The 18,841-nt window shown below is 41.1% G+C and overlaps 2 protein-coding genes across 2 annotated transcripts in view; both read right to left on the minus strand.

Moving 5' to 3' along the window:
• The window catches only part of LOC106613669 (ceramide synthase 1), a 46,770-nt gene extending 36,761 nt beyond the window's left edge, over positions 1-10,009 (minus strand). Inside the window, exon 1 of the mRNA XM_014216172.3 lies at positions 8,643-10,009. Coding sequence (XP_014071647.1) covers positions 8,643-8,897 — 255 coding nt within the window. The 5' untranslated portion in view covers positions 8,898-10,009. The remainder of the gene's footprint in view (positions 1-8,642) is intronic.
• Positions 10,010-11,110: 1,101 nt separating this feature from the next.
• LOC106613672 (coatomer subunit epsilon) lies at positions 11,111-14,627 on the minus strand. The gene is made up of 10 exons (XM_014216178.3): positions 14,435-14,627; positions 14,163-14,225; positions 13,851-13,951; positions 13,584-13,736; positions 13,443-13,496; positions 13,218-13,299; positions 12,847-13,002; positions 12,343-12,411; positions 11,852-11,926; positions 11,111-11,515 (listed from the first exon to the last, which is right to left on the minus strand). Exons 1-10 carry the CDS (start codon positions 14,534-14,536, stop codon positions 11,462-11,464), a joined length of 909 nt encoding a protein of 302 aa, XP_014071653.1. The 5' UTR covers positions 14,537-14,627; the 3' UTR covers positions 11,111-11,461.
• Between the last annotated feature and the right edge of the window lie 4,214 nt (positions 14,628-18,841).

Here is an 18,841-nt window from a genome sequence, read left to right on the forward strand (position 1 = left end):
TGATAACAGTAGTCGTTAAGCCTGTATGTGTGACTTGTGATGGCTCATGTCAGACGGTTTTAGAAATTAGAATAACCAGGAAGTTAGTTAGTCAGGGGGGGATGTTGACAGAGTCAGTAGGTAGCTGCCCCTAACCACTGATACAGGGTCAGATTATATTATTTTCCCATCCCCCAAATGGTTTACATTAGGATCTGATCCAGGACCTGTGGTTGAGGGCACCTTCTACCTCAAGTGGTTTTGAAACATAGCCCAATGCTGATAAGCCCTAAAACCAGGCTAACATTGTCAAGTACATGTATTTGCTGTGAGCGGGAGGGAGGGAGGGATTCATAAGAGGGGTTATAAACTGCTGCTGAGTGCGTTTCAGTTAGGCTTGGCACGTTTGCCCGGATCCTGAGAGGCTCTGGAGAAGCTGGTAGGCAGACAGGCCATGTATCAGTGCCGAAATTGGCCCCGTTAATAAGAGCTGGGTATGCTGTGTCAGCTTAGCCGAGCCCTGGCCCCAGTTGCAGCACTATAGCAGCAGGAAGTGGAAGTCAGGCATCGTGCACTTTCACACCCACACTCACTAATAAATATAGAGACGGTTAAGGCAGACACGCACACACCCGCACACAGTCATACACTGACCTCCTTGTCATATAGGCAGGTGTATAGCAATAAAATAACTAACACTTACACTTGGAGGTACTGTTAATCATAAACAGCATGCCAATGTTTTACACATGGCAAACACTGATCCAGAGAGCCTTTAGGGCCCTACAGTTTGTCTGAGCCCAAATCTTCTTAGCCGACACCTCTGCCCTCGGTGCAGTGCAGTGGCCGAGTTAAGACAGTGTAATAACAACAGTAACTACAAAGCCTGAAGGTGACTGACAGCTCTGAGCCATCTGCACATCAGAGCTCAACAGTGTGCGTCTGTATCCTCCAAATAGAAAGTCCCTAAAAGGCGTTTTTCACAGTAAAGTCAGAGAGGCCATCTTATGTGAAGACATGTACCACATGACCACAATGTCAGACACAATATCATACTCTCAGGGTCAGGAGTTTTTCCTGACCATGTGCACAGGAAGAAAAAAAAAAGTCCTAGTTATAGTCTATAGGTAACTAGTGCCCAGAGTTTTTACAGTGTGGTCGGGGGTTAGTAGTATTAGAGAGAGACTATTGTTGCTGCATGAGGGTCAGTCAGTCAGTCAGTCAGTCAGTGGGTTCACTGTAGGTCCTGTCTCTCTCTACTCCCCCTCCATCTCAGACGCTTCTTTATATACCCACGCTGCCACAGAGACAGAGGTTGTGGGAATAGTCCCCTGATAGCTTCAAATATTTAAGGGAGTAGTAGAACAGGAGCACCCAGGAGATTTCAATCGGATGCCTTGTGTTTTATTTATGGCGTCCCTTAATTCTACGAGAGGCTGAAGTTGTTCGGCTATATTGGAGTACACGGTGACACCCATTCCTCAGATGAAAGCTAGATAGTTTAGCCTCAATGCATCACTGGATGCTCATTTTCGTTAACATGATTTACATGGCACTGAACCCATTTCTCAATCACTGTTTGGGTGCGTCTTACGTAATACACACAACACGTAATTCGAGAAATACCCCAATAGTGTTGCGTCAGATTGTACCAGTGTAATTAATTATGAAAGGCCATTTCTCATCCAGGGTCTGTCCATAGTAGTTGTGACTAAAAGGAAAAACAACCCATTCCCTGACCACATCTGAGCCAATATATGGGGCCAATGACATAGCATTTAGCTTTACTTCTAACCCAGCCAAATGTCCAAATTAATAATGAGCTGTGAGCCACATCTGTTGGGACGGACATTGGAGCACCTCCCAGTCAACCCCAACAGTGCGAGAGACAGGGGCGCCATGGCAGGGTATGGCAGTCATCATAACCTCGCTCAACACCAACAATTTAGAATAGGCTACTAAAATCATTCAAGTTCTGATTAAAGGCAAATGCAGTTTAGCTGGATTCGCGGGCTGACGTTAGGACCATGCAGACGCATGGAAGCGAGACCGAAGGCTGTTTGTATGGCTGGCTGTTTTTTTGGAGAGCACATCGACGCAGCTGCAGGGAACAACTTGGCTTTTTCTCAAAACAGTACAGTGGTAAAGTTGGCTGTAGTAGATGGCTTGGGCTAGGCAACTGCTGTTTGACTTGACATCAGGGCTCAACATTAACGCTTGTCCTCTTGTCCGGGACAAGTTACAAAAAATATTGTTGGACAAGAAGAATATAGATTTAAGTTGTCCGAATGGACAAGAAAAAAAGAAATCACACTAAAATCACAATATCAAACAATTACACCGATCAGAATTGTATCAAAGGCCAACATTTGAATAATATTCAAATACATTTTTCATGTACATACAGTGGCTTGCGAAAGTATTCACACCCCTTGGCATTTTTCCTATTCTGTTGCCTTACAGCCTGGAATTAAAATAGATTTTTTTGGGGGGGTTGTATCATTTGATTTACACAACATGCCTACCAGTTTGAAGATGCAAAATATTTTTTCTTGTGAAACAAACAAGAAGACAAAAAAATGAAAACTTGAGCGTGCATAACTATTCACCCCCGCAAAGTCAATACCTTTTGCAGCAATTACAACTGCAAGTCTCTTGGGATATGTCTCATTCTTCAAGGCAAAACTGCTCCAGCTCCTTCAAGTTGGATGGGTTCCGCTGGTGTACAGCAATCTTTAAGTCATACCACAGATTCTCAATTGGGATTGAGGTCTAGGCTTTAACTAGGCCATTCCAAGGCATTTAAATGTTTTCCCGTAAACCACTCAAGTGTTGCTTTAGCAGTATGCTTAGGGTCATTGTTCTGCTGGAAGGTGAACCTCCGTCCCAGTCTCAAATCTCTGGAAGACTGAAACAGGTTTCCCTCAAGTATATCCCTGTATTTAGCCCCATCCATCATTCCTTCAATTCTGACCAGTTTCCCAGTCCCTGCCAATGAAAAGCATCCCCACAGCATGATGCTGCCACCACCATGCTTCACTGTGGGGATGGTGTTCTCGAGGTGATGAGAGGTGTTGGGTTTGTGCCAGACACAGCGTTTTCCTTGATGACCAAAAAGCTACATTTTAGTCTCATTTGACAGAGTACCTTCTTCCATATGTTTGGGGAGTCTCCCACATGCCTTTTGGCGAACACCAAACGTGTTTGCTTATTTTGTTCGTAAGCAATGGCTTTTTTCTGGCCACTTCCGTAAAGCTCAGCTCTGTGGAGTGTACGGCTTAAACTGGTCCTATGGACAGATACTCCAATCTACGCTGTGGAGCTTTGCAGCTCCTTCAGGGTTATCTTTGGTCTCTTTGTTGCCTCTGATTAATGCCCTCCTTGCCTGGTCCGTGAGTTTTGGTGGGCGGCCCTCTCTTGGCAGGTTTGTTGTGGTGCTATATTCTTTCCATTTTTTAATATTGGATTTAATGGTGCTCTGTGAGATGTTCAAAGTTTCTGATCTTTTTTTTAGAACCCAACCCTGATCTGTAGAGCTCCTTGGTCTTCATGGTGCCGCTTGCTTGGTGGTGCCCCTTGTTTAGTAGTGTTGCAGACTCTGGGGACTTTCAGAACAGGTGTATATATATACTGAGATCATGTGACAGGTCATGTGACACTTAGATTGAACACAGGTGGACTTTATTTAACTAATTATGTAACTTCTGAAGGTAATTGGTTGCACCAAATCTTATTTAGGTGCTTCATAGCAAAGGAGTGAATACATATGCACGCATCACTTTTTATTTCTTTAATTTTTTCGAATTTTTTGAAACAAGTTCTTTTTTTCATTTCACTTCACCAACTTGGCCTATTTTGTGTATGTCCATTACATGAAATCCAAATAAAAAGAAATGTATATTACAGGTTGCAATGCAACAAAATAGGAAAAACACCAAAGGGGATGAATACTTTTCCAAGGCACTGTAAATAAAAAAGCCTACAAGTCAAAGTGTAGGTGATATGCATACAGCCTCATGTCCAACTCGATGGGGACATGAGGGAGTTGCCAACAAAAAATTGCCAAACTTTAATATAGCCTAAACTTTAATATAGACATGTTTGACAAATATAGTGAAGTTTAAGTAACATTAACGTCGAAAGGCTTTATTCTGTCGACATACTTCAGGCACAGTTCGTGCAGATCAAATGGTCACGAGACCTGAGAGTGAAGGACAGTGCCTGTTGCGCACATCACCCACCTTGAATCTGAGCGGAGACGGTCAGCATTTAGAAACTATTTAACCATAAACATAATTGTTTAAAACCTGTACGTTTTATGTCATTTTATGAAGCATGACTTACCTTGTTTCAAAGTAGCCTAGCTTAGTGAAAAATAAAACCTTACAAATTATATTAATTTCATGCCATTGGAACCAGCATTTATTGCATGTTCTATTGGTTTATAAATCAACGTTATTTTACTGTCCAGCAGCCAAAGGTCAATCTGCTGCACAGACACTATGGAGAGGCTCGTCTAGAGTACCCGGTTAAATTGTGTTTGAGAGCATTTTTTTACTCTGTAAATGGTTAAATGAGTGTGAAATAGTTTGAGTGGGCAACATATACTATGACTTTAAATTGACGTAGAATTATTTTGCCATATTAAAGTATTGTATATTCCACAAATTTTCCTGGAAATTGGACCGTTTCTGTTACTACCTTACACAAACTTACATTTTCACCTCAACGAATTGATTGGAATTACACATCCTTTTTACCTCAAATTGGTGATATTATTATAAAGGTTTATAGTCATCATGATGACATAAGACTGATTGCTTAAAATAGATCAATATATTTGGTTTGTTACTGTTGATTTTGTCACACGCTGGGATGCGCAGGACTTATGAAATGGCACAACAAATTTGATGTGGTCTCTCTATAAAAGTCGCTGGCCACACACCAATACATGGATTTGACAAACTATCACTTAAATAGCGGCCAACTGTTTACACTGTTGATATCCTATGCCTCGTCATGATTCATTTAAGTCAGGGATGGGCAACTGGTGGCCACCCCTATTTTCTTTTTTTTACTCAGTCGGGGTCTCAACTTACTGTTGCGAGTTAGAATAGTAGAATACACAAGGTGCAATTTCAAAATTTGGTTGTGCATCAGCAGTTTTTATTTTGTTATGTCAGTCACTGATAGACACTCAATTAGCCCATGTCAGCTAACATCTTTTAGATTGCTAAATTGACTGGACGCTAAACTATCTAAACGTATCATGGTCAAATTACTGGATGAGGGATCCCCAATGATTTTGTTAGTCAGTCTCACTCAGATATCATATCAAAAACAGCAACCATTTCTCTCCATCCTTTGGCAAAATGTGTAGAATTGCAGGAAATTTAAGTGTAAAACAGTTCATTTTCCTCTCCGCCCCATGGCAAAATGTGTAGAATTGCAGCAAACTTGCTTTAAAACTGCAACATTTTCTCTACACCCCAAGATAAAATGTATAGAATTACACAAAATTTACTCTGAAACAAAAACTACAAAATCTCTGCTGTCAAGAGGGGGGCCACTAAAATGTTTTGCTCGCAATGTTTTACATTAAAGTTGCCCATCCCTGGGTTTACGTTAACTAACAGAAATAGTGGTCTGTTCCCTTTCCCGTGATGGCAGCCTCCCGAAATCAACATCCAACATTCCAAAATATCGATATAAGCCTTCTACAAGTTCTCATTCAACCAGGCTATTTCAAGTTTCCGTGTAGCCTTTGAACAGCGTTAGTTTAAGAAGTGCTACACTCCAAAACGTTTGCCTCCTGTTCTATTGATTTCAGCGTGATATCGATGGAAGTGATTAACCAAAAAGTGTTGCGCTACACTTACCACGTTGGCGACCCATTTGAATCAAAATGCATCACTTCAAAATGTAGCTGGATGTCTTCTACAAACTGTCCTCTAACCAGTGATGTAAAAATGATTCCTATTTTCTGTGTGGTTATTGAGCTGAGTTTGAACAGGACACGCAACTTCATCTCCCCCTACCGAGCTATTGATTTCAACTGATAATCGACATACGGTGCATTCGGAAAGTATTCAGATCACTTGACTTTTTCCACATTTTGTTACGTTACAGCCTTATTCTGAAATTGATTAAATAATATTTTCCCCTCATCAATCTACACACAATACCCCATAATGACAAAGCAAAAACGGGTTTTTAGAAATGTTGGCAAATGTAAAAAAAATAAAAAATGAAATATCACATTTACATAAGTATTTCTCCCATTCTTCTCTGCAGATCCTCTCAAGCGCTGTCAGGTTGGATGGGGAGCATCGCTGCACAGCTATTTTCAGGTCTCTCCAGAGATGTTCGATCGGGTTCAAGTCCGGGCTCTGGTTGGGCCACTCAAGGACATTCAGAGACTTGTCCCAAAGCCACTCCTGCGTTGTCTTGGCTGTGTGCTTAGGGCTGTTGTCCTGTTGGAAGGTGAACCTTCACCCCAGTCTGAAGTCCTGAGCAGGTTTTCATCCAGGATCTCTCTGTACTTTGCTCTGTTCATCTTTCCCTCGATCCTGACTAGTCTCACAGTCATTGCTGCTGAAAAACAACCCCACAGTATGATGCTGCCAGCACCATGCTTCACTATAGGGATGGTGCCAGGTTTCCTCCAGACGTGATGCTTGGCATTCAGGCCAAAAAGTTCAATCTTGGTTTCATCAAATCAGAGAGTCTTGTTTCTCATGGTGTGAGAGTCCTTTAGGTGCCTTTTGGTAAACTCCAAGCAGCCTGTCACATGTATTTTACTGAGGAGTGGCTTCTGTCTGGCCACTCTACCATAAAGGCCTGATTGGTTGAGTGCTGCAGAGATGGTTGTCCTTCTGGAAGGTTCTTCCATCTCCATAACGGAATTATGTCAGAGTGACCATCGGGTTCTCGGTCACCTCCCTGACCAAGGCCCTTCTCCCCCGATTGCTCAGTTTCCCGGGTGGCCAGCTCTAGGAATAGTCTTGGTGTTTCCAAACTGGAAACAGGATGCACCTGAGCTCAATTTCGAGTCTCATAGCAAAGGGTCTGAATACTTATGTAAATAAGGTGTAATCTGTTTTTTTTAAGTAATAATTTTTCTAAAAACCTGTTTTTGCTCTGTCATTATGGGATATTGTGTGCAGATTGATGAGGAAAAACATTTATTTAATCAATTTTAGAATAAGGCTGTAACGTAACAAAATGTGGAAAAAGTCAAGGGGTCTGAATACAAAACCCTTTCCCCTGTCACTTTGCCATACTCTTGGTTTTGCTGAAATGATGCCCCTGGAGGGAGAGTCAGAGTCTGTATCTCTCAGCAGAGCTTTGAGTCCCCTACTACTGTCATGGAGCCAAAAGCTGGGAGGATTATGAATGTATTCATTCATTGATAGGCAAAGATATGCTAATGGTGTGTAACACATTCATTGATGGATAACTGACTGAATGTGTGTGGGGAAAAAATAAGACACCCTAGCTACTAGGCTACTCGAAAATAAATGACAAAACAACCTAGAATTGCTGAATATTGGTTTTTTGATGATAGTTTGAGCACGCACCAGGAAACCACTGTTTTAGCCCGCTTGTGTTAGTGCTGTGACAGTAGCTTGAGAGATAATGCTACTGTAGTAGATCTCACATGCATTGATTTCCTCATCAGTCTACGGCCTTAAGTCAATCACCAATGATTAGGGAGGCTATACACTCTTAGAAAAAGGAGTTCCAAAGGGATTCTTCGGCTGTCCCCATAAGAGCAGCCTTTTGGGTTCCAGATAGAACCCTCTGTGGAAAGGGTTTTACATGGAAGCCAAAAAGGTTCTACCTGGATCAAAAAGCATTCTTCAAAGGGTTATCCTATGGGGACACCCGAAGAACCCTTTGAGGTTCTAGATAGCCTACACTCTTAGAAAAAAGGGTGGTCTGTGGTTCTCATGTATGTGTCCTTAATCTCCTCAGCAAAGCTTGCTTGCCACATCTCTGCTCTGGTCTTTGTAACCCGGGAGTTCATATTTTATTGCAGAGTCATTAGCTGAGGTGAAGGGTTTCCGTAGTCTTGCTGAATCAGTTTCCTGGTATCTGATCTTGGTCTCATTAGTGTTCTCAAGTAGCCCGTGTTCCTAGAACCCCTGGTTGGGAACTACAAGTCGACACACACTGAGACACTAAAGGTATCCGAGTGTAGCGTGTAGGCCTTCCTCAGAATGAAGGTATTCCTCATATGCTTCAATTTGATGGGCACCATGATTAACTTGTCAGGAGGACAAGCCTCCAGTACAGTAGACAACAATTGTTGAATTCAACAAGGAGAATAATTTATGTTTTCATACCAGAGAGACACGGACCAGTGTTTCACATCACCTGTTGTGGGCTTGAAAAGTGAAATGTAATTAATCATAATTGAAATACAATGGTTATCTTATTTCACTAATACTGCAAGGTATATGAAACATGTGACATGAATGCCTTTATAAACACCCAATGAAGGCTGAACTCTGATAGAAGGCTCCTGTAATTAGGGAACGAGAATAAGGTGAATGGTTCTTGAAGTAAAGAGGGAATTGATGTATTTCCTGGAGAAAAGTGTATGTGAATGTATAGTATGCAAAATTGAGGGAAAAGCTGAGTATGGTGGGTGTATCTACCTTGAACAGACATTCTGTTAGTCCCCGTCGTATCTGCGTCCACATAACGGCGCACATGAAGAAAAGCCCGATTTCGGTCCATGTAATATAAGCGTTATCCAGGAGCGTCCTTTTAGAGAGCTCTAGACCGCACGCACTGCAGTCTCTCAAGGCACTGAGCATCACAGTAGACGCTCTCGTTACGAGACCCGTATAGCCAGGCATGGGTTCCACCTCCCCGACTCTCATACTGTCATCATCGGTGTGACTGTCCATTGTGGCGGCACGGAAAACGGCGATTTAGAATACTGACACAGACAGTGTTTTCTCCTTACAGGAGGTAGCCAGGCAAGATCCCGACGCTTCCAAACTACTGTATCTAGCAAGTTATATAGCTAAACTAAAAACTCGAATAAACTTTAAGCAGCTTAACCTAGTCTCAAGTGGCCTAATGTTAATTCTTTGTTTTCTAAATTAGGACGTGGGCTCATTTCACATGAAGACAATTTATGTCTGATTGGATTATAAACTTACAAAAACCATGGGTAAACCGGCTGGATTTATTTAATAGCCAACGTTAATTACCTAGCTATAATTATTAGAATTACAAGCTACTGTATTCTATGACCTAGTAAACATTGGCCAGAATTTTGAATTTTTTTTATTTTACGCATACTACATCAAAATGTAGCTAACGTTAGCTTGTTAGCCGCCTAGCTCGCTAAATTAAATGTACACAATACCGGATAGACCAGCATTTAAAACGGCTACCAAACTAGCTAACGTTAGTTGAATCTATCAGAGATTAGATGTAACTGTAAAATCACGTCCGTGTTCCAAGAAAAGCAAATCCAGTAAGTATTATTAGCTATCTGGATAGCTACCTAAACTAAAGCTGTGCCATACTAGAGAGCGGTACAGTCGAGGTATCACATGCGATTCTTGTGAGGCCAACGTTAAATTCTGTCTGATCTCCGTTATTCGCCTTATATAACATATCTTCGTCATTTCATCAGCTAGAATAACCTATTCCTACCAGATACCAAACCATTGGTCCTTAAACATTTCTAATACTAAGAAAATAACCAGTAACGCCGATAAAAGTCCAGATATCCTCACAATGTTCGCCTTCCTCTGTCGTTCGGCTGCTAGTCGTGTCCTGCGGTGTCTGTGATGCAGTGTCTGTGATGCTGCGTCTTGACAAGTGACAGAAAAATGCGTGCTGTTTTAATGGGAATCAATGAAGAACATGATTCCTCACGGCACTTGAAACCTCTCTGGTTACCATATTAAAAGTACTGCTAGTAAATGTTTTTACCGGCACGACTATAATGTTCAGCACCCGCACCTAAAACCATTCTAACTAATTGAATGAAGAAAAAGCGAGGAGCTGTGACGTCATTATGGCCCACTATTTTCAACGACTGTGATAAAAAAAAAAACGGAGATAATTTAAAGCGACAGCGCAACATGTAACAGCAGAACGACGCACATCAACAACACGATGTCGACTGTTCCAGAAAACACATTCAAATTCTATGAAATGCATTTACTCCATGTTCAATCAGTGTAGATGAAGGGGAGGAGACAGGTTAAATAAGGATTTTTAAACCTTGAGACATGGATTGTGTATGTGTGGTATTCTGATGGAATGGGCAAGACAAAAATATTTAAGTGCTTTTGAACGGGGTATGGTAGTAGGGTGCCAGACACACCGGTTTGAGTCTGTCAAGAACCAAGAACTGCAACGTTGCAGGGTTTTCATGAATGTAATGGCCCACTCATTTACAAAAGGTAGAATTTCAAACACATAAAGGGGGAAACATTGTCTACCCCTAGCGAGGTCTCGTCGGGCCATCATCCATGAATTTCAATAGAACGATAAAAAAAGAAAAAAGAAAAGGCGAGTAGACTGATCGCGGGAAAAAAGTAACGCTCCCTATACATTCTTCCGCAAAAGGTGGATAAACTATTAGGCAAAATAATAATTGATCAACTGTGTGTACCCTCCACCACTGGTTTCACACTGACACCAGTGGAAAAAGTACCCAATTATCATACCTTAGTAAAAGTAAATATACCTTAATAGAAAATGACTCAAGTAAAAGTAACCCAGTAAAATCCTACTTGAGTTACCAAGTCTAAAAGTATTTGGGTTAAAATATACTTAAGAATCAAAAGTATAAATCATTTCAAATTCCTTATCAGATGGCACCATTTCCTTATTTTTGCATTTAGTGAGTCCGCAGGGATGACCAGGAATGTTCACTTGATAAGTGTGTGGATTAGACCATTTTCCTGTCCTGCTAAGCATTCAAAATGTAACGAGTACTTTTGGGTGTCAGGGAAAATGCATGGAGTAGAAAATACATAATTTTCTTTAGGAATGTAGTGAAGTAAAAGTTGTACAGTACAGATACCCCAAAAAACTACTTAAGTTGTACTTTCAAGTATTTTTAACCCACTGACTGACACACACTGGGTGTAAACCGGGTCATAAAACATTTATTGTACATGTTAGAGGAATGCTAAAAGGAAACAGAGTGACAGGAGGCATTTCTCAATGAGAGAAATTCAGATGTTAAACATCAAAGAGACATTATCAGAAGGGACATTTCATGTACTACAAATACCTGTACGTGTGAGTATAAAGAAAATATGTGTAAGGTAATAATATTATTATTCAATCTTTTTTATAATTCAAATTTCTAAACATGCATGTCAATTTTGATCTATACAGTTTAGAATTTCCCATATTGATAGACAAAAAGATATGGAGCAATCAGTTGTGTGTCCAGTATTAATAATGTTTTGGGGTCCAAACAGATGTCTCCATTGTCTCACGCAGTTGCAGTGGGAGCATACTGCATCGTCAGTCTGTCAAATTCATTCTCCTGAGGTAAAAAAGGAGAAGCATTTAACACACGGTAGAAAATGTTTAACTAGCAACACTGTTGTGGACAGAAATAAACTGGTCTAACGAATGATTCAACCTGACTTTTCAATGTTGATTTACATTTTTTTATTGGGGAATTATGTGTCGTGAAGTCTATGAAATTAAAGTCAAAACTAGTTTTAAATGCTTAGACTAGATATGCTGCAGTGCTCACCAATCAAATCATTTTATTTACTTCCAAGAAAGCTAAGGTTGACCAACAAGCTGTAACAAGGAAGAATGCATTGTTTCAAGATAAAGTAGAACTGTGTAAGGGCAAATGTAATCAACGTACCTTGGTCAGGTAGTCTTTAAGGAAGGGGTGAGCTCTATGGGCATCTTTCAGTTGAGAGAGATACCTGTTGGTTACCTGCAAACAGATACAAAACAGATTGATGCTAAGGAAATTCATGCCTATAAAAACATTGATCATAAATCATTAGAACAAGGTCTTATCTATATACACCTCAGGTGAGTTAAATAACCTTGATGGGTAATCAGTGATTACTTTGACCCTCATTGAAGAAAGCGTTCTGTAGATAGTCAAGATTCTATTGATTATTTACTCACTATCACCTCAATCTGGCACGAGCAGATTTTTTGTTGGGGGGGGGGGGGCTTTATCCCTAGACCTTTGTCTTTGAAGTTTATTGCTATTCAAGGAGAAGGACACTAATGTGCAAGATATCTGCAAATTCAATAAACCCCCTTTTGTCATTCCAAAGCTTTGATAATGTCCAACAAACATTTCTCCGTATCTGTGGCAAAACTGATACAAAGTCTCACCTCAGGAGCTTTGCCTAAGTGCTGGGTCAGCACAATCAGGTTGATCAAAGTCTCAGGGTGGCTGCTGTCCTGTTAGGGGAAAAACAGACTATAAGAGGTTGGAAAACACCCTCTTTTTCCTCACAGAAATGTCTCGATGCACTGTATGACCTCGCTCGTTATCCCGCTTCATTCGTACATGTTCCATCACATTTTCTGAAATATGAATACAACTGCATTACTAGTGTATTTCTTTCACCTACTGGTCAATTGCTAAAATTGCAAGTATTTTGCTTATGAAGATACTAAACTTGTATTGATGTGGTTGGATAAGACAGACACCACTAATTGGTTTAACTCATTCAAATTGTTCTATTACAATGTCTTCACTGTAACACCCTATAATGTTACGCTATCAAATAGTGTTCATCTATATTTAAACACCCCTCTACACATCTACAAATTAATCTCTGAAATATGTCTACAGTTGATTAAGATAAGAGTACATTTGAAGTAAGTAATGACCTTGTCTAGTGCCTCCTGGAGAACCCCCTCTGCCTCCTCCCACTTGTTCTGGGCCATATGGCAGGCAGCCTGGCCATTCAGCAGAAGCAAAGTGGGGGAGTACTTATCCGACATCTCCTGGAAGATGTAGTAAGCATCCTGCAGCTTCTCTCCTCCCTGAAAAAAAAGGGAAAGTCAAGTCCTTTTTTTCTTCTTCTGTTGATCAGAAGACAGACAGAAATTGAGTGGACTTCAGTCCTAAATTGATGACTACTTTTCCATTGAGAGTGGTGCTCTGTCAAAAGCCCATTTCTTTCAGGTGAGGGGCAATGAGGCCCGCTCCAATGATGCATTATAGCATGTAGGGATCTTCGCTATGGGCTGACACTCACAACAGCGATGTTGACCCAAGCCGTGGACAGTTGGGTCAGTGTGGCATCCTCGTCCTGCTCCTGCATCTTCTTCAGCTCTTTCCTTCGTGTCAAAATAAGTAAACAACACCATATATGACCAACACGGAATCATATGCTCAATTTGCTGAATCCTTTTATAACTACATTTACTTAAAAGTACTTAAAAAGTTACTTAATCAGATGGTGTGTGTTAAGTGGACATACCTTGCCAAATCAACACGGTCTAAACTCAGCAGCACCTGAATGGTCATTGCCATGCTGAAAAAAAAGAGGGACATTCACATATCGCATAACACATAATAACAGGTGCTACAAACGTGAATAGTATCCTGTGATTGTCCTTACCACTCCAGACTTTCTCCCTGGTGCAGGGTCCTCAAGGCAGCATCCGAGTTCATCTCATGGTAGTAAATGGACGCAGCCATGAGCAGGAAGGTTGTGTTGGCCACATCTACATTCTTGCTCATCTTCTTGTCAAGTTCAGCCACAATGGCATCCCTGCACAAGCAACAAAGACAGCAATATTTTTACACCACCAAAGGAGTCGACAAAATGCATTTCACTTTAATTACACAGGTGGGTTGTTATATTGACTGTTTAATGGAATAAAACCTTTTGCCCTCATTGGCACGATACTCAGCAAACATCTTGACAGCCTGGAGTTCTGGCGAGGAGCTGGCCTTGATGTCATCCATCACCACAGCATACTTCCTCTGAAATTATACAGGAGATGAAAACTGATACAATATTGACAGGCAGTGTCTTAATGGCACTTAAAATGGAGGCATCTTCAGATGATAAAGTTATAGTTCAAGATTAGACAGTAAAAACAATATAGTAATTTATTGCAGTGACACTAACGTTACACTCGCGTCATTTGACGTTCTAATAAATATATCGCCATCTGCGCAATTATGAAGTTACCTGGGCAATATAGGCTCTGTACAGAAACATGTCTCTCTCGACCTCCTTCTCAGGTGTTGATGGCTGTAAAGAGGAAAATAGCAAGTAGGTGTTGTTTTTGATTTAACATCATCTATTAATTCATTGAATTGCTTTTATAACAGAGATGTTAACGTTAGCGGCTAGTACTAACGTTAGCTGATTAGCTAGCCAGTTCAAACGTTTTACATCGAGACTACAGAAAGACTAGCTATTAGCCATGTTGCACAAACGGTTTATCAGCAGATAATTACCTTAACTTTCTGAGCTTCATTGATACATTGTTGATAACTGCCAATGTAATAAGCATTTTTCACATCGAAGAGTTCATCAACATCTCCTTGTTGCGTCGCCATGTTGACTGGATTACTTCCTAGACACGTAGCACCAACGCGTCATCACACAACGTATTGAACACGTTCAAGACAACTCGGAAACAGTGTTGCCAACTCCTCAGTAAGGAAAGTAGCTATTGGCTGTCCTAAAAGTCGCTAGAAGTCGCTACATGACGTCATCACTTAATTTGCATAACTGGCCATGTGCATGTAATTGTGATGGATGCAGTAGGAGAGGAATAACGTTGTGGGAGAGATAAAAGGTGATTAAAAAACACCCTAAATATATTTAAAACTACAAATGAACTTTCTTCTGTCGATTCTTGTTTTTTTTAATGTCACAATTCCAACCCTCCTCCTTTATTTTTATTTATTTCACCTTTATTTAACCAGGTAGGCAAGTTGAGAACAAGTTCTCATTTACAATTGCGACCTGGCCAAGATAAAGCAAAGCAGTTCGACACATACAACAACACAGAGTTACACATGGAGTAAAACAAACATACAGTTAATAATACAGTACAAAAAGAAGTCTATATACAATGTGAGCAAATGAGGTGAGATGAGGGAGGTAAAGGCAAAAAAGGCCATGGTGGCAAAGTAAATACAATATAGCAAGTAAAACACTGGAATGGTAGATTTGCAGTGGAAGAAAGTGCAAAGTAGAAATAGAAATAATGGGGTGCAAAGGAGCAAAATAAATAAATACAGTAGGGGAAGAGGTAGTTGTATGGGCTAAATTATAGATGGGCTATGTACAGTTGCAGTGATCTGTGAGCTGCTCTGACAGCTGGTCCTTAAAGCTAGTGAGGGGCTTAGGACCGGCAAAAGTGACCCAAAAGAGACACTCTGGCGGAGTTAGTTAGTTTTTATTTTATTTTTTATTTAATTTTTTAGTTTTTTAGTTTAGTTTTCTTAATTTGGTTTGGTTTTTAACCTTATGGTCCACTTAGGAGCCTACAACAAGTCACAGTAAAACATGAACATTTTTAACCATAACATTTTTTACATTATTTTGTATACAATCTCCATTAACAATCTAAATGAACCAAAAAGAGACAATAGAAAAAACTGTCAATGGCAATGTGAGAAAATTAAGGTAACTAGTCTGGTAACTATGTAAGTTAGGGCGGGATCAGCCAGCGGCGGCTTCCCGCATGCGCGATTCATTTGCAGTCTGGATGAGGAGGGGTGAACATCTCCTGCTCTGACTGCAGCTGGGAGGGACTGCTGCGCGAGGACTGGGCCGCCTGTGAGTGCTTTGGGACGGGGGTGGGGCCCACGGCAGCACCCACTGCTCGTTGAGAAGAATAAGAACGATACGTGCTTTTATGTCAGAGTCTCCAAAAGTCTCCAATAACACCAGAAAAAGTCGCTAGATTTGTCGCTAGTCGCTTTTTAAAAATGTGTCGCTAGAGGGGTCTGAATACTCGCTAAATATAGCGACGAAGTCACTAAGTTGGCAGCACTGCTCGGAAACTCAGACCCCCGAGTTAAAATGTGCATAGTATTTTTGCATAGGGCTTCCTATTGGTTGATTCCTGGGGAGAACGACGATCATCGTACAAATAATTGCTTCTAACCCACCAGATGCATGTCCTTTACTGCTGCAGGGAAACGTAATCAGTTTACCTAATTTGTATCAGCATGTTAAATGTGAAACCAGAGGGGAAAAACTATAGACGACCTTTATTCCACACACAGAGACGAGTACAAAGCTCACCCTCCATTTGGCAAATCTGACCATAACTCTATCTTCCTGATTCCTGCTTACAAGCAAAAATTAAAGCAGGAAGCACCAGTGATTCGGTCTATAAAAAAAGTGGTCAGATGAAGCAGATGCTAAACTAAAGCACTGTTTTGCTAGCACAGACTGGAAAATGTTCCAGGATTCTTCCAATGACACCCAATCAGTCACTTGCTTCATCAATAAGTGCATCAATGACGTCGTCCCCATAGTGACTACGTACATTCCCCAACCAGAAGCCATGGATTACAGGCAACATTCGCACTGAGCTAAATGGTAGAGCTGCCGTTTTCAAGGAGCAGGACTCTAACCCGGAAGCTTATTAAAAAATCCCGCTATGCCCTCCGACGAACCATCAAACAGGCAAAGTGTCAATACAGGACTAAGATCCAATCGTACTACACCGGCTCCGACGCTCGTCGGATGAGGCAGGGCAAACTATTACAGACTACAAAGGGAAGCACAGCCGAGAGCTGCCTAGTGACATGAGCCTACCAGACGAGCTAAATAACTTGCTCGCTTCGAGGCAAGTAACACTGAAACATGTATGAGAGCATAAGCTGTTCCGGACAACTGTATGATCACACTCTCCTCAGTCGATGTGAGTAAGACCTTTAAACAGGTCAACATTCACAAGGCTGCAAGCCAGAAGGATTACCAGGACGTGTACGCCAAGCATGCACTGACCAACTGGCAAGTGTCTTCACTGACATTTTCAACCTCTCCCTGTCTGAGTATGTAATACCAACATGTTTCAAGCAGATCACCATAGTCCCTGTGCCCAAGAACACTAAGGTAACCTGCCTAAATGACTACCGATCCGTAGCACTCACGTCTGTAGCCATGAAGTGCTTTGAAAGGCTGGTCATGTCTCACATCAACACCATTATCCCAGAAACCCTAGACCCACTCCTATTTGCATACCGCCCCAACAGATCCACAGATGATGCAATCTCTATTGCACTCCACGCTGCTCTTTCCCACCTGGACAAAAGGAACACCTATGTGAGAATCTAATCATTGACTACAGCTCAGCATTCAACACCATAGTGCCCTCAAAGCTCATCAATAAGCTAAGGACCCTGGGACTAACCACCGCCCTTAACAACTGGATCCTGGGCTTCCTGACGGTGCCGCCCCCAGGTGGTAAGTGTAGGTAAGAACCGCCACGCTGATCCTCAATATGTAGGCCCCTCAGGGGTGCGCACTCATTACGCCCTGTTCACTCATGACTGCACGGCCAGGCACGACTCCAACACCATCATTAAGTTTGCAGATGAGTGTGCTCCTAATCTCAGCTCGTTATCTGTATAAAAGACACCTGGGAGCCAGAAATATTTCTGATTGAGGGGGTCAAATACTTATTTCCCTCATTAAAATGCAAATCATTTTTATAAAATTTTTGACATGCGTTTTTCTGGATTTTTTTGTTGTTATTCTGTCTCTCACTGTTCAAATAAACCTACCATTAAAATTATAGACTGATCATTTCTTTGTCAGTGGGCAAACGTACAAAATCAGCAGGGGATAAAATAATTTTTTCCCTCACTGTACATATTACCTCATTTACATCGACACCGGTGCCCCTGCACATTGACTCTTTACTGGTACCCCCTGTGTATACAGTAGCCTCGCTATTGTTATTTACTGCTGCTCTTTAATTATTTGTTACTTTTATCTTTATCTTTTTTTATGAAGGACAGTTTAGTTGCTAATGGAAGCCTGCACTACCGCGGCTGGCCTTCAACTTGAGTAATACCGCGTTCAGAACAACTGGAATCTCAGGAAAAAATGAGTTCCGACTGGGGAAAATTGATTTGAACGGTCATCCAACTCGGAATTCCAACTAGGGAACTCTGGCCTCTTTATAGAGCTCCGAATTTCCGACCTGAAGATCACTGATGTCATGATTTGACCTCGTATTTTTTTGAGTTCCCAATTGTTTTGAAAACGGCATTACTCAATGAGAGGGGCATCACTGAGCTAGCCTGCAACGTCACTTAACCAACTTTATTTGGCTTCAATGCGCGATTCATGGTGCGTTGAAGACAACTGGGAACTCTGAAAATACGAGGTCAAATCATGACATTAGTCGGAGCTCTAGAAAGAGGCCTGCAGAGTTCCCGAGTAGGAAATCTATGGCAAGAGCCTTAACATTGGAATGAATGGTGTCTCGTGATCTATGGATTTGTCCATTCATATATACATTGGTTGATTCTGATACTTTCCAAGTGGGAACCTCATTTTTCCACAATGAGTTTCCAAGTCGGAAATTTCCAAGTTTCCGAGTTCCGAGGGGTCATGAACACGGCATTGCTGAGGAGCATGGGAAATGCAGTTGAAATGTTGTCTTTTTACCAAATTTGATTACATTAGTTTATTTATGTAAATTGCGTATCTTAAAATGACATATCTCATGCTAATGTGTGTCCATTGGTTTCTGTATAGACTAAAACATTTTTTTTTGTCTTTTGCCAAGTAATCACAGAGAACATGTATGTAATCAAGTTTAGAGAGGGACGGAACCTACACTGTTACATTTCTATGTAGGATACATTACAATTTAAGAAACATGAATA

Source organism: Salmo salar, chromosome 10, assembly GCF_965601325.2.
Source record: "Salmo salar chromosome 10, fSalSal1, whole genome shotgun sequence".
In the NCBI taxonomy this organism is placed as follows: Eukaryota; Metazoa; Chordata; class Actinopteri; order Salmoniformes; family Salmonidae; genus Salmo; species Salmo salar.